We start from the raw sequence: 14,902 nt of genomic DNA, 5'->3' as shown, positions 1-14,902 counted from the left end.
AAAAAAAGGTTAGCTCCTCCTCCGCAGTGTACACCCCACCGACCTGCAGGAAGTTCCTCAGTTTAGCTTAGTGTCAGTAGGAGGTGGACACGGGTCTTTTATTAGACCCATATCTACCTCGTCGTGCGTCGTTCCTTTACAGGTTTCGGAGGGATACGGAGTGAACAGTCACATCCGTACTCCCACAAAGAGACTATGAGTACGGCGTGTACTGCCACCCCGTATCCTCATAGGTCTCCGCGGCAGGACCAGGAGCCTCGCACAGGTGCGTGCCAGCTATACGGACGGTCCTTGCCCCCCGCCTCCCACCATCTCGCCTACCAGAGCATGACGGTTGGACGAGGCGTGGATTCCATAAAGACGACAGACAGCGTGGGATTCTCAGGTACCTTTATTGTGGCCCCCGGCCTGGGTGAGTATGCGGTCTAGCGGTCCCCCGGCGTTTTCATCCTAAGGCGGTCGCCAGGGGACCACGGTAGGGCCTGCGCGCCCGCTTCTCCCCACGGTCGCCGCATCCATGAAGGCCCCTGTTCTTTCGGGCCTTGTTCTGCGCCCCCCCGTTTTTTTCTTCATCCCGGCAGGGGTATACAGGGGTCGGGCTGTGGGAAGCAGGGACGCGGCCCGGTGTTGCGGCGCGTCTTCCGCGCCGACCCCCTGCTGACAGGCGGCCGGCGCTATTAATTTAGGCCCCGGCTTCATCTCGGGCCTACCGCTGCGTCGCGGCCACGCCCCCTGCCCCTTTCTTCTAAGCGGCCTTCTCTCCCGCCCGTCCTAGGCCTTCCCAGCCCCCTTGCCTCACACCAGCCTGCTATTGGACAGCGGGCGGTGCTAAGGGGATCTCTGCGGCGAGCTCCGCCCTTCTTCTCCCTCTGGCAGCGCGCCCTTTTCCTGGTGGTCGCCATCTTCTCAGCCTGCCAGCCGGACCTCATTCCCTGCCGGATTTCGGTCGCTGGGCCATTTTTTCAGCCGGATTGGCCTGGCCTCATCCTGCAGCCAGATCAGAGAGCGTCGCCCTTGGGGACACCGGACCGTGAGTAGCTCTGCACCGGCAGACTGACACCCTTCTCTGCCTTCTGTCCCCCAACCGGCCCGCACTGCCTCTCTTTTCACTATGTCCAACGCTAAGTCTGATCGTACCCGCTCTGCGTCCAGCCCGACGCCGCTCAGGAGCCATCCATAGCCCCAGGGGCGAGTGAGCCCCCCCATGCCGGGTTGGGCCTCCTCTCAATCAGTCAGTGGCAGACCTCATCAAGGTGTCTCAGTCCCTAGTAGCCGCTCTGGACAAGTTGCCCTTGGGAGCTTCGGCGGGACCCAGCACGTCTCAGGACGTCCCATCTGAGCCAGCCAGCGACAGTCGCAAGAGGCCCAGGCAGGACCTCCAGGCGGAGTCCTCCCCTCGTCCTACCTCACCCCATAGTCCCCAGCAGTCTCCCTCTCGGGCCTCCTCCCCCGAGTCAGGCGAAGCGCTTTCGGAATCGGAAGGGGTCTTAGAGCTGGATTCGGACCAGGATGCGAACATGAAGGTTACGGTGCAAAACCTCATTGCCGCGATTCACCATACCTTTGACATCGCTGACGCCCCTGCGAAATCCTCAGATCAGGAGGTTTCGTCCAGACGGGCGGAAACCCCATCCAGGGTGTTTCCCTTCCATTCTGAGTTTGGAAAGATTTTTACAAAGGAGAAAGAAGATCCGACCAGACGCTTTCAAAGAGGAAAGCGTCTCGGCGTGCTGTACCCGTTTGCTAAAGAGCTCACGGACAACTGGGCCGCTTCTCCCTCGGTGGACCCTCCCGTGTCCAGACTTTCTAATAATATGGTCCTTCCGCTGTCAGGTGTGGCGTCGCTAAAAGATTCTAATGATAGGATCATAGAATCTCTAGCAAAATCTGCCTTCGAAGCGGCATCAGCAGCGGTATGTCCAGTCTTTGTTTCTTCTTGGGCAGCAAAGGCCATATCCACTTGGGTAGATGACCTTCGGCAGGGCATTCTGGATAAGGCACGACCAGAGCATTTGGCCGATCTCGCCAATCAGATTTCCCATGCGGGGGATTATCTGCTTTCTGCCTCCTTGGATGCCGCATCTTGCGCAGTTCAGGCGTCAAGTAACATCGTGGCAATCCGACGTACAATTTGGTTCAAGGCCTGGCAGGCGGACTTGTCCTCTAAAAAGTCTCTGACCAATCTGCCTTTTCAGGGAGTGCGTCTCTTCGGATCACAATTGGATCAGATTATTAAGGACGCTACCGGAGGTACGAGTTCTCTTCTCCCCTCCAAGCCTCGCAGACCTCCTCCAATGCGTCAGTTTCGTCCCTTTCGGACTTTCCGCCGTTTCAATACGGCGGAAAACCCTTCCAACCAGCAAAGGCCACAGGCACGTCAGGAAAGAAAGAAGGTTTCCTTCAGGCCCACTCCGTCCTGGCGGTCCCACTCTTCCCAGGGAAGACCGTCCAGATCTAGATCTGGACGGTCTACGTCCGCATGACTACCATCAGTCTCCCGTGGGTCCCTTCCAATTGGGAGGTCGACTTATCTTCTTCAGCGACGTCTGGCTCGCATCAGTAGAGGACGCTTGGGTCAGAGAGGTTGTATCAACAGGATACAAAATAGAGTTCATTTCTCTTCCACGGGATCGTTTCTTACAATCCCGTCCGCCGAGGGATCCGGCCTTGGTCCCGGGGTTCGGTTCGGCCATCGCCTCTCTTCTCAGTTCCGGAGTGATTGTGCCCGTTCCCAAATCGGAACGCTTCACAGGGTTTTATTCAAACCTGTTTGTGGTGCCGAAAAAGGACGGGACAGTTCGACCCATCTTGGATCTCAAGTTACTCAACAAGAGAGTTCGCCTTCGCCACTTCCGGATGGAGTCAGTTCGCTCGGTAATTGCTTCCATGGAGGAGCAGGAATTCATGGGTTCCATAGACATCCAAGATGCCTATCTACATGTGCCCATATTTCCCGGACATCAGAAGTTCCTGCGGTTTGCGATTCTTCACGAACATTACCAGTTCGTCGCGCTTCCTTTCGGGCTCGCCACCGTTCCCAGAGTCTTCACGAAGATTATGGCGGCGTTGATGGCCTTGTTGAGGATCAGAGGTCTCGTTCTTTTTCCGTACCTCGACGATATCCTGATCAAGGCCCCCTCCTTTCAACAGGCCCGCCTAAGTGTGGCGATCGTTCTAGACTCCCTGTCCAGTTTTGGGTGGATCGTCAACCGGGAAAAGTCCTGTCTGGTCCCTACTCAACGCCTTGTGTTTCTGGGCCTTCTGTTCGACACTCGTCGGTCAAGGGTATTTCTCCCACAAGACAAGATTCTTTCCCTGCAGCAGGGCGTGCGATCATTACAGATCACACGATTTCCATCCCTCAGGACAGCCATGAGGGTCCTGGGGAAGATGGTGGCGGCGATAGAGGCAGTTCCCTTTGCCCAATTTCACGCCAGGCCACTCCAGCAAGCCATTTTGTCCAGGTGGAACAGGTCGGCTCTGTCTCTGGATCGTCCGGTTCGCCTTTCCTGCCGGATCAGGCGGTCTCTCAACTGGTGGTTAACGTCTCCCCTCATTCTCTTGGGGCGGTCTTTTCTTCACGTTCTCTGGCAGATTGTCACTACGGACGCCAGCCTCATCGGCTGGGGTGCAGTGTTCCGCAATCACACTGTTCAGGGTCGATGGTCGACTCAGGAATCGGCTCTGCAGATCAATGTCCTAGAGATCCATCTAGCTCTCGTCCACTGGGAAAGGCGTCTCAAGGGCCTGCCTGTCAGGATTCAGACAGACAATGCCACAGCGGTGGCGTATATCAACCGCCAAGGGGGGACACGGAGTGTCTCAGCCCTGGCGGAAGTGTCCAGAATTCTTCAATGGGCAGAGACCTTTGTTCCAACGATTTCCGCGGTTCACATTCCCGGCGTGGACAACTGGGCCGCCGATTTCCTCAGCCGCGAGGGTCTCCCGGCAGGGGAATGGTCCCTACATCCGGAGGTGTTTCATCTGCTCTGCCGTCGGTGGGGAACCCCGGATGTACACCTCATGGCATCTCGCCTCAACAGGAAAGTCCCACAATTCGTGTCCAGGTCTCGGGACCCTCTGGCAGTGGGCGCCGACGCTCTGGCCGTCCCTTGGTCACAGTTCGTGCTCCCCTACCTGTTCCCTCCTCTGCCTCTTCTTCCCAAGTTGTTGAAGAAAATCAAAGCAGAGGGGATTCCAGTCATCCTCATCGCCCCGAATTGGCCCAGAAGGTCTTGATTCGCAGACATTGTCAACCTTCTCGCGGACGCCCCTGGAAGCTTCCCGACGGGCAGATCTGCTGTCTCAAGGCCCAATTTGCCACCCCAATTCTCGGTCGCTCAATTTAACGGCGTGGCTGTTGAGACCGAGGTTTTGAGACGGGCAGGATTCTCTGATCGGGTAATTCATACCATGATCCGCGCCAAAAAGCCTTCTTCGAAGATCTATTACCGTACTTGGAAAGCCTATTTCTCCTGGTGTGAGGCCAATGACATCGCGCCCTTGGTTTTTTCGCTCCCTTCTATTCTGGCGTTTCTTCAGGCAGGGCTGGATGCGGGGCTTGCTCTCAGTTCCTTGAAGGGTCAAGTTTCGGCACTGTCCATTTTATTTCAGAAAACGCTGGCCTCCCGGCCCCAGGTCAAAACCTTGCTCCAGGGTGTGGCTCACACGGTTCCTCCGTACCGAGCTCCCGTGGATCCTTGGGATCTTAATTTGGTTCTTCAGGTTCCGCAGGGTCCTCCTTTTGAACCTCTCAGGGACGTTTCTCTTTCCCTCCTTTCTTGGAAAGTGGCCTTTCTGGTGGCCATTACCTCCATCCGGCGCGTGTCGGAATTAGCGGTACTTTCTTGCCGCTCTCCTTTTTTGGTCCTTCATCAGGACAAGGTAGTTCTGCGGCCTCTGCCCTCTTTTCTTCCGAAGGTGGTATCTTCGTTTCACCTCAATGAGGACATTGTTCTGCCATCCTTCTGCCCGAGCCCAGCTCACCCTCGGGAGTGGTCTTTGAACAAGCTGGACCTAGTCAGGGCATTGAGAGTCTATCTAGCCCGGACGACTTCCTTGCGGAAGTCAGACTCTGTTCATCACCCAGCCTCAAAGGCCACTATTGCGCGCTGGATCAGATCGGCAATTTTGGAGGCATACCGGGTCAAGCATCGAGTGGCCCCTCCAGGGATCAGAGCGCACTCTACCCGGGCGGTGGGTGCCTCCTGGGCGGTGCGGCACAGAGCTTCCGCGCTGCAGCTTTGCAAGGCTGCAACGTGGTCATCGGTTCACACCTTTGTGAAATTCTACAGGGTCCACACCTACGCTTCGGCGGACGCCAGCCTAGGTAGAAGGATTCTGCAGGCTGCGGTGGCGAGTCCACTGGCCTGATGGAAGTTTGTTTCCCACCCCAGGGACTGCTTTGGGACGTCCCATGGTCTCTGTGTCCCCCAATAAGGCGAACGAGAAAACAGGATTTTTGGGTTGCTTACTGTAAAATCTGTTTCTCGGAGCCTTCATTGGGGGACACAGCACCCTCCCATGTTCTACAACTCCTATTCTTATGTTTGTCGGTTTGTTACAGTTGAGTTGTTTGTTCTGTTTTCAATCTATTCTGTTACTTCTACTGCTTTCTCACTAACTGAGGAACTTCCTGCAGGTCGGTGGGGTGTACACTGCGGAGGAGGAGCTAACCTTTTTTTGTGCATAGTGTCAGCCTCCTAGTGGCAGCAGCATACACCCATGGTCTCTGTGTCCCCCAATGAAGGCTCCGAGAAACAGATTTTACAGTAAGCAACCCAAAAAATCCTGTTTTTTTTTTTTTTTTTTTTTTTTTTTTTTTTTTTTTAACCTTTTTATCTACATTCGTTTTATTCTACTTTTTGGCGATATGATGAAAAAGCCTATTTTTTGCCTCATGTATTCAATGAAGGGATTACTAGTGCAACAGTCTTATCAGTCGGGTCATTCTGGGTGCTGCGATACCAAATGTGCACTTTCCTTTTTTTTTTTTTTTTTTTTTTTCTCATAAAAAAACATTTATGGGTATACTTTCTTTAAACTGTGATTTCTTGAAGAAATTTTTTTTTTTTTTTTTTAAGTCTTAGTTCCTCTATTGGACCTTAACTTTTATCTCTCTTGATCGCTGGTATAATGCATTGCAACACTTCATACATGTCAGTGCTGTGCTAACAGAAGCCTCTTTGACCATGCAGAGTTTTCTCCCAGGTGCTGCCATTTCAGGACTGTGGCCAAGTACCTATATGAAACTATTAAAGGGAATCTGTCACCCTTTTTTTCGACTATGAGCTACTGACATCAGGGGCTTATCTACAGCATTCTGTAATGCTGTACATAAGCCCCCGATAGTAAGGCCTGTTTCACACTTCCGTTTTTTCAAATCCGTCAAAATCCGTTGGTTTCCGTAAAAAAACGGATCCGCCATTTTTTTTCAGGATCCGTTTTTTTTGTCCCATAGACTTCCATTAGCGGTTACCGCGGATCCGTCAAAAAAAGGATCCGTTTTTAAAAAAACAGATCCGTTTGCATCAGTTTCCGTCAAAAAAACGGAAACGGATCCGTTTGGCGGGCACAAAAACGGAAGTGTGAAACAGGCCTAACCTGAAAGATAAGAGTTAATTATACTCACTCTGGCGTTCGGTCCGGTCCAATGGGTGTCGCCGTCCAGTTGGTGCCTCCCATCTTCATTCGATGCCGTCCTCTTCTTTCCTTCCCATCGAGGCTCCTGCGTAGGCACACTGCTCTGCCCTGTTGAGGGCAGAGCAGAGTCCTGCAGTGCACAGGTGCCGGGAGAGGTCCGGCGCCTGCGAACTGCAGTATTGTGCTCTGCCCTCAACAGGGCAGAGCAGTGCGCCTACGCAGGAGCCACGACAGGAAGGAAAGAGGACGTCCCCATTAGAAGATGGGTGTTGCGGTCCGCGCCTCCTATCGGACCAAGACCCGACCGCCCCCCGGTGAGTATAATCTGATTCATTTTTTTTGTCTTTCAGGTTACATCGGGGGCTTATCTACAGCATTACAGAATGCTGTAGATAAGCCCCTGATGTCAGTGGCAGCAGCTCAGTTGAAAAAAGGGTGACAGATTCCCTTTAACCTGCCGGTTAACAGCATTCAGTCCTTTATAGGTTCACTTAAACTATGCAAACAAGTCTGCCGGAATACTGTAACCTTCAGCCCACCTGTCGGTGTGTAATATGGAGTACGGTGCTCTTAGTTTCTTTCTTTCTGTTTGCAGTTTTTCTCTCCGTTGAATCCAGTCAGAGTTCACATAGAAATAGGAGCAGATGGCAGAGTAACTGGAGAAGCTGATGTTGAGTTTGCTACTCATGAAGATGCTGTGGCTGCAATGTCCAAAGATAAAGCAAATATGCGTAAGTAACCATTTATATAGTTCTGTGGCAAAGATGAATAGATCACATAAACACCATTTTGTGCACTAGGTTCTTTTTTCACCATACACACTACGTGTGGCATTTTAGTGAGATGCAAGAGACCATTTCCCGGGCTTAAAGGGGTTGTCTGGGCAAAATAAAATTCAGTAGACGAGGCACCTTTAAAAAAAGAAGAAAAAAAAACAGCGCAGAACACATCAGATTGTGCTGCTCAAGTCGGCTGACCTCTGCAGTTAACCACAAGCGCACACCACAGATCAGTTAGGTAGAATGATTGAGTCTGCTTCCCTTTTAGGTAACCCATCTCCTGGCAAAAAATATATATATTTTGCCAGGAAAACCCACTTGACCCCTTCCTACTGCTGGGATATAGATAAGAGATGTCTAGATGTGTGTGGGTATATCCGTCACCATTTCCTTTTTGTGGTCTTTTGCGATTTCTTTTTTTTTTTTTTTTTCTCTTGCCGCCTTCTTAGTGTTTATATAACCATGAGGACTTTGTTTTATTGCTGGACTAATTGTAGTTTTGAATGGCACAATGAATTATACAATTTCATGCTACTCAATGGAGGGTGAGGGGAAGGAAGTGAAATTGGGAGGTGGGATCCATTCTGCAATTTTTTTTTGGTGGGGGGGCTTTGTTAAAGTATTCACTGTTTGGTGAAAGGAAGCAGGTAACATGATTCTCAGTCGTTTTGACCAGGGTTGTGGAAGTCTGTAAGCCAAACCTCCGACTCTTCCATTTCCATGACTCCCAGTTCCACCAAAATGGGCTCCGACTCCTTGACTCCACAGCCCTGGGTTTGACTACATCAATACCTAACTTGTATATATTTTTCTTTATTCAACCTTTTTGTTCCTCAGTTTACAGTTGAGGTTAATTTTATATTTTGATCAGACATTTACGAACAGAGTAATGACACACAAACACCGGCACCTTCCACATCAGAGAGGGCTGCCCTTTGTCATCCTGCTCTGCACTGATCTATGCGATTGGTACAGGGGACCTGAACAAAGGCTGCAGGACCTGAGCAGCTGAAGGAACTGAAAGGTCCTTGAGTTGTGTGGACGGTTCCCAGGGTGTGTGCACACGTAAGCCGTTTCTTCGCGTTTTTACCAGCAAAAACACTTAAAAGAAGCATCCCATTCATTTTAATGAATTCTGCACTTTTTGTGCATATCGATGCTTTTTTTTCCCTGAATAAAACACATCGCGGTAAAAAAAAGGCTCATTAATTTTGCTGAAAAATCCGCATTTCTAACTATTTTCTGTGAGACTGGGGATGCTCCAGGAAAAAACGCATAAAACACGCGTTTAACCCCTTCACTACCAAGGGTGGTTTGCACGTTCACTCCCGGGCCAATTTTTACAATTCTGACCACTGTACCTTTATGAGGTCATAACTCTGGAACGCTTTCATGGATCCCGGTGATTCTGACAGTTTTCTCGTGACATATTGTACTTCATGTTAGTGGTAAAATTGCATTCAAATAACTTGCGTTTATTTGTGAAAAAACGGAAATTTGGCAAATTTCGCAATTTTCCAACTTTGAATTTTTATGCCCTTAAATCACAGCGATACGGCACACAAAAAACTTAATACATAACATTTCCCACATGTTTACTTTACATCAGCACAATTTTGGAACCAAAATTTTTTTTTGTTAGGAAGTTATAAGGGTTAAAAATTGACCAGCGATTTCTCATTTTTGCAACACCATTTTATTTTTAGGGACCACTTCACATTTGAAGCCACTTTGAGGGGTCTATATGATAGAAAATACCCAAAAGTGACACCATTCTAAAAACTGCACCCCTTAAGGTGCTTAAAACCACATTCAAGAAGTTTATTAACCCTTTAGGTGCGTCACAGGAATTTTTTGAATATTAAAAAAAAAATGAACATTTAACTTTTTTTCACAAAAAAAATACTTCAGGTTCAATTTTCTTTATTTTACCAAGGGTAACAGGAGAAATTGGACTGCAAAAGTTATTGTGCAATTTGTCCTGAGTACGCTGATACCTGATATGTGGGGGGGAACCACTGTTTCGGCGCATGGCAGACCTCCGTAGGGAAGGAGCGCAGTTTGACTTTTTCAATGCAAAATTGGCTGGAATTCAGATCGGACGCCATGTCGCGTTTGGAGAGCCCCTGATGTACCTAAACAGTGGAAACCCCCCAAGTGACCCCATTTTGGAAACTAGACCCCCCAAGGAACTTATCTAGATATGTGGTGAGAACTTTGAACCCACAAGGGCTTCACAGAAGTTTATAACGTACAGCGGTACAATTAAAAAATCATATTTTTTCCACAAAAATGATCTTTTCACCCCCAATTTTTATTTTTCCAAGGGTAACAGGACCCTAAAAGTTATTGTGCAATTTGTCCTGAGTACGCTGATACCCCATATGTGGGTGTAAATGACTATTTGGGCGCATAGCAGAGCTCGGAAGGGAAGCAGCGCCATTTGACGTTCTTGGCTGGAATTGAGATCGGACACCATGTCGCGTTAGGAAAGCCCCTGATGTACCAAAACAGTAGAAACCCCCCACAAATGACACCATTTTGGAAACTAGACCCCCCAAGGAACTTATCTAGATGTGTGGTGAGCACTTTGAACCCCCCAGTGCTTCACTGAAGTTTATAACGTCCGGGCGTGAAAATAAAAAAATCGTATTTTTTCCACAAACATGATCTTTTAGTCCCCATTTTTTTATTTTCCCAAGGGTAACAGGAGAAATTGGACCCCAAAAGTTGTTGTCCAATTTGTCCTGAGTACGCTGATACCTCATATGTGGGAGAAAACTACTGTATGGGCACACGTCGGGGCTCGGAAGGGAAGTAGTGACGTTTTGGAATGCAGACTTTGATGGATTGGTATGCGGGTGTCATGTGCGTTTGGAGAGCCCCTGATGTACCTAAACTATTGAAACTCCCCACAAGTGACCCCATTTTGGAAACTAGACCCCCCACGGAGCTTATCTAGATGTGTGGTGAGCACTTTGAACCCCCAAGTGCTTCACAGAAGTTTATAACGCCTGGGCGTGAAAATAAAAAAACATTTTTTTCCGCAAAATTATATTTTTGCCCCCAATTTTTTATTTTCCTAAGGGTAACAGGAGAAATTGGACCCCAAAAGTTGTTTTGTAATTTGTCCTGAGTAGGCTGATACCCTACATGTGGGGGTAAAACACTGTTTGGGCACATGGCAGAGCTTGGAAGGGAAGGAGCACCATTTGACTTTTTCAATGCAGAATTGGCTGGAATTGAGATCAGACGCCATGTTGCCTTTGGAGAGCACCTGATGTGCCCAAACAGTGGAAACCCCCAATTATAACTCCAACCCTAACCTCAACACACCCCTAGCCCTAACCCTAACCCTAGCCCTAACCCTAACCCTAGCCCTAACCCTAGCCCTAACCCTAGCCCTAACCCTAGCCCTAGCCCTAACCCTAGCCCTAACCCTAGCCCTAACCCTAGCCCTAACCCTAGCCCTAGCCCTAACCCTAGCCCTAGCCCTAACCCTAGCCCTAACCCTAGCCCTACCCTAACCCTAGCGGGAAAATGGAAATAAATACATTTTCTTTTAGTTTTATTATTTTTCCCTAACTAAGGGGGTGATAACGGGGGGTTTGACTTACGATTTATGGCGGTTTTTATGTTTGGCGGCTGTCGCACGCTAAAAGACGCTTTTTATTGTAAAAATAGTTTTTGCATCACCACATATTGTGAGCTATAATTTTTCCGTATTTTGACCCACCGAGTCATGTGAGGTCTTATTTTTTGCGGGACGAGTTGACGTTTTTATTGGTACCATTTTCGGGCACGTGACATTTTTTGATCGCTTTTTATTCCGATTTTTGGGACGCAGAATGAACAAAAACCAGCGTTTCATGAATTTCTTTTGGGGGGTGCGTTTACACCGTTCCGCGTGCGGTAAAATTGATAATGCGTTTTTATTCTTCGGGTCAGTACGGTTACAGCGATACCTCATTTAGGTCGTTTTTTTAGGTTTTGTCGGTTTTTTGCAATGCAAACAATTTTATATAAAAAATTATTTTTGTATCGCTTTATTCTGCGAGCTATAACTTTTTTATTTTTTTGCGGATGATGCTGTATGGCGGCTCGTTTTTTGCGGGACAAGATGACGTTTTCAGCGGTACCATGCATATTTATATGCGTCTTTTTGATCGCGCGTTATTGCAGTTTTTGTTCGGTGGTATGATAAATCATTATTTTTTGCTTCGTTTTTTATTTTTATTTTTAAGGGGTTAACTAATGGGACAATTTTATAGGGCAGGTCATTACCGACGCGGCGATACCAAATATGTGTACTTTTATTGTTTGTTTTTTTTTTATTTTGAAAAAATGGATTTATTGGGGAATATTTTTTTTTTTTTTACTAATTTAGCGATTTTTTTTTTTTTTTTTTTTAACTATTTTTAACACTTTTTTTTTTTTTTACTTTATTACCTTGTCCCAGGTGGGACATCACTGTCCTGTGACAGATCGCTGATCTGTCACATCACAGATCACTGTGACAGATCAGCGATCTGTCACAGGCACTGCTGCAGACTTCCTCATGCCTGCGCTTTGCAGGCAGTGAGTAAGTCAGCTCCCTGCAGGCCCCCGTCGCCATCTTGGATCCGGGGGCCTGTAGGGAAAGAGCCCCCCGCAGCAGCGCTGCACATTGCGCTGCCGTGGGGGGCTCAGGGAAGCACGGAGGGAGCCCCCTCCCTGCCGATGCTTCCCTTTAACCCCCGGTACACCGCGATCGCGTTTGATCGCGGTGTGCAAGGGGTTAACGTGTCGGGGGCGGTCCGTGACCGCCACTGACACATTGTGCCGGGTGTCAGCTATGATAATTAGCTGACACTCGGCCGCGATCAGCGGCGCTCACCACGTGGGCGCCGCTGATCGCGATGACGTAATATTCCGTCCATGGTAATTAGGTCCATGGTCACATGGACGGAATATTACGTCAATTGTAGGTAAGGGGTTAAGCAAAAAACGCAGGTTTTCTGGGAAGGAGTCTGGTATTCAGTCAGGAATTTTCTGCATACGTGAGTACATAGCCTTAAGCTGCTTAACTCGTGCAGCCTCTGTTCATTCCCAATCAGGAACTGCAAGGTGTGTGTGTGTATGTATATATATGTATGTATGTATGTGTGTGTGTATATATATATATATATATATATATATATATATATATATATATATATATATATATATATATATATATATATATTCAAAAAATGAAAGCAGCACACCTTGAAAAATTTAATATGATGATGTTTTATTCAGCCTATGTGCCCATACAGTGCGACGTTTCTGTCCAGAAAGGGTGTGGACCTTGTTGTTTAATGGAGAATGCCATTATGACACATTGCAGTAGTCCTTTTTTTTCATGTAGCCTTGTGGCATTTCATTTGGATAGAAAAATTCTCGTATTTAGTAGGTTTCTTAACCACTAATATTTGCTTCAGTGCAAAAAATTTTTAGGACATAATACAGTGGTTAGCTTTAACCATATCTATATGCCAAGTATGTATTTTGGTGCACTAGTATGTCTCAATCCATGATTTTATGTATCTGGCCAGCTGCTGGTAGCGATCACTTTCCATTTTGGATCTCTGTCAATGACTTTTAATATTGAGTGTATTTAATAAAATGGATTTTCTATAAAGTGGCTTATACTTCCCATTTTTGGTAGGTATAATAAAACAAGGCAGCTTTATTTAAAGAATTTGCACCATAAAGAGACAAAAAATGCAGTGACAAATGAATGTTAAACAAAAATGTACACAAACATGCAAAGAAAAAATGCAGTATCCTAATTTATATAATGGGGTCAGGGCTGTGGAGTCGGTAAGCCAAACCTCCGACTCCTCAATTTCCTTGACACCAACTCAGACGCCACGACTCAGGCTCCTTCTTACATGGCTCATGTTTAAGTGATAAATTTACTGTACTAAAATGGTAACATCTGGATTTTAATCATTATTTTGATACAATAATCAAGCCATTTAGATACATAAAATATAGACATAAACATAAAATATATTTATTGGAATACAACTTTAGAACAAAAAAGTTAACTTTTGCATATTTACAATTTATTATACATTATGCAGTAAGTGGAAAAGAGTTTTCAACAAAAATATACTGAACATTTGTGCAGTGTATGAATTTGTCGCCCCATCAGATCCTATTTCATAGATGACCTCAAATCTGACCTAATTATTTTAAGGCTAGAGAACAACCTCTCTACACTAGGTTTTGTGACAAAGCGGTAACCACATGGTCAACATCTCTAACAATTTCAGAGTATAAAGGAATTGCCTCGTGCACAGACCGTTTTGATGAACGATGGAACTCTTCTACTTCTTTGAGAGCAAGTGAAATATTGCTGAAATATGGTCAATCTGTTTTCTATGGGAGTGGAATCTTTTTCCCTACAGCAACGCTTTGCCTGCTCCGTGTCATCCAAACACTTGTCAAAATGAAACTCCTCATCTGATGAGGAGGAAGAAACTGCAGTAGCGTAGCACTGTCAGGACCCAAGTCCTTTTGCTCTTGGCCATCCTGTAGCCCACTCATCCTAACTGCTACCTCAATCAGAGCTTCTTTTCCTCTAGTAAGCTGTTACTCATCCAGCAATACACAATAACTCCTGTCCACATAAACAGCTACCAGAAGAATTTTATTTTCTAATAGCACTGTCTCTCCGTTTCATTGAAGCATCAATGCCACCTGCGATTAACCCTTTCTGACCTTGGACGCAATAGTACATCCAAGGTCTGATCCCCCGCTTTGAGCGCTCCGGCGGTGAGCCCACATCAAAGCCTGGGACATGTCAACTGTTTTGAACAGCTGACATGTGCCGAAAATAGGCACAAGTGGAATAGACACTCTTGACAGCCAGGGCTTTGGAGTCGGTGCTCATTTTGGTGGAGTTGGAGTCGGTATAAAATGGACCGACTCCTAAAATAAAAAATTGGGTACAGTAGTTCAATGCAGAATGTGCTGAATATTTTTTCATAGGAATTTGAGAAAGTTATGAAATGTCCTATAAATGGCTGTTCTATTCCTGATCTAATGCTATATTCACACAGTTTTTGCTGCGTTTTTTCAGGATACGTTTTTCAGCTGCAAAAGCAGATCAGCTTTTTAAAAAACCGCATCACCTGAAAGGTTTTTGAGCTCATAGATAATGTTTTTGATATCAAAAGCAGATTAGAAAGACGCCGCACAAACTGACATGCTCATTCTATGTGAGGATCCGTTTTTGAGCCCAAAAACGGATCCTCACAAAACGATGCGTCTGAATGTCATATCTTGAGGCCCATTGACTTTGCTGGGATGCCCAGAGTCACTGCAAAAAAAAAAACGGATCCACAAAAACGCTGTGTGTGAATCATGGCCGTTGCCAGCGAGGGGCAGCTGACAACCCCCCCCCCCACAGAAGCAGGGGAACACACCTATCAAAACTCGTATGCTGCAGT

At 47.2% G+C, this 14,902-nt stretch overlaps 1 protein-coding gene across 3 annotated transcripts in view; it reads left to right on the top strand.

The window, feature by feature from the left end:
* The window catches only part of HNRNPH1 (heterogeneous nuclear ribonucleoprotein H1), a 47,184-nt gene that overhangs the window by 21,793 nt on the left and 10,489 nt on the right, over positions 1–14,902 (top strand). For all 3 annotated transcript variants that reach the window (XM_073573725.1, XM_073573724.1, XM_073573726.1), the window contains exon 9: positions 7,238–7,373. In XM_073573725.1, coding sequence (XP_073429826.1) covers positions 7,238–7,373 — 136 coding nt within the window. The remainder of the gene's footprint in view (positions 1–7,237; positions 7,374–14,902) is intronic.

This window comes from Dendrobates tinctorius, unplaced genomic scaffold, assembly GCF_039654945.1.
Source record: "Dendrobates tinctorius isolate UK_male_01 unplaced genomic scaffold, ASM3965494v1 ptg000036l, whole genome shotgun sequence".
NCBI classification, from domain to species: Eukaryota; Metazoa; Chordata; class Amphibia; order Anura; family Dendrobatidae; genus Dendrobates; species Dendrobates tinctorius.
This window is presented reverse-complemented; position numbering and strand designations above follow the sequence as displayed.